Source organism: Myotis davidii, unplaced genomic scaffold (genome assembly GCF_000327345.1).
Source record: "Myotis davidii unplaced genomic scaffold, ASM32734v1 scaffold2348, whole genome shotgun sequence".
Lineage (NCBI taxonomy): Eukaryota > Metazoa > Chordata > Mammalia > Chiroptera > Vespertilionidae > Myotis > Myotis davidii.
In genome coordinates, this window is record NW_006299275.1 from 3,866 (window position 1) to 5,076 (window position 1,211).

Genomic DNA, 1,211 nt, shown 5'->3' on the forward strand with positions numbered 1-1,211 from the left:
CAGAAAGGCAACATGGCCAACGGCGGGTGAAGGAGAGCGAGGGGAAGCCCCATCCACACACCTCTGGGGGAGAACCCCTGGGTCCTCATCAAAACCCCAAGGAAGGAGGACGCTCAGTCCTGGAAACTGCCCTGAAAGGAATGGGTGCAGGGTGATGGGTCCCAGAGTACGAGGGAGGGAGGGGGCTCAGGACAGGACCGCCTGTGGCCAACATCCTTGAGTCCTTTCCCATCTGGGGCCGCCCCTAGGATGACAAGGGCAGGCATGCAGCCCAGGGTCACAGCTGCACCTTATATGCAGACTCCATGCAAATAGGGCTCTCCTCCTGCTCATAAAAGGGGGCCCTTGCCCAGCACGTTGGGGAGACACCCAGAACCCAAGCGCCTGAGACAGAACCGCAGCGGCTCCACCATGGACTTGGTGCCAAGCTGTGTTTTCCTCCTGATCATTTCTCAAGGTCGTTCTCAGGAGTGGGGAGCGCTGAGACCTGTGCCTGTGCCTGTTGGTGCTTCCATGTGATTCTCAGTCCACCTTGTGTCTCTGTGTTTGCAGGTGTCCAGAGTGAGGAGCAGCTGGTGGAGTCTGGGGGAGGCCTGGTGCAGCCTGGGGGGTCGCTGAGACTCTCCTGTGCAGCCTCTGGATTCACCTTTGATGACTATGCCATGTACTGGGTCCGCCAGGCTCCAGGAAAGGGGCTGGAGTGGGTCTCATTGATTAATTGGAATGGTGGTAGCAAATACTACGCCGCCTCTGTGAAGGGCCGCTTCACCATCTCCAGAGACAACACCAAGAACACGCTGTATCTGCAAATGAGCAGCCTGAGAGCCGAGGACACGGCCGTGTATTACTGTGCAAGAGACACAGTGAGGGGAAGTCAGTGTGAGCCCAGACACTAACCTCCCTGAGGAGACAGCAGGGCTGGGCTGCAGGGAGCGTCCAGGACACCAGGGGGCGCTCTGGACCAGCAAACCCAGGTCCCAGCTCAGAGGCTTTCCCTGGAGGGTTGTGCAGGCTTCCTATTGGGGTCAATGCTTTCTTCCCTCCTGGTGTCCCTGGGGCAATTCCTCTTCCTTCTTTGTGTCTTTAATTAGATTCTCTGCAGGAAAAAGCAGGACGTGGCTGTGTTTCAGATCTGGTTGACTTCTCATCTGTATCCTTCCTGTCACCATGTTCCTGATGGTTGCTCTTTGGGTTGACAAGGAAAACATTGT

General features: G+C 56.9%; 1 gene segment (V, D, J or C); it reads left to right on the forward strand.

The window, feature by feature from the left end:
* Nucleotides 1-12: 12 nt before the first annotated feature.
* On the forward strand, nt 13-872 carry LOC102762412 (the record flags this gene model as incomplete). The annotated part of the segment is given in 3 exon segments: nt 13-26; nt 354-457; nt 553-872. Coding segments are annotated over 3 exon segments (438 nt in total), but the record flags the coding sequence as incomplete, so codon positions are not given.
* Nucleotides 873-1,211: the final 339 nt, after the last annotated feature.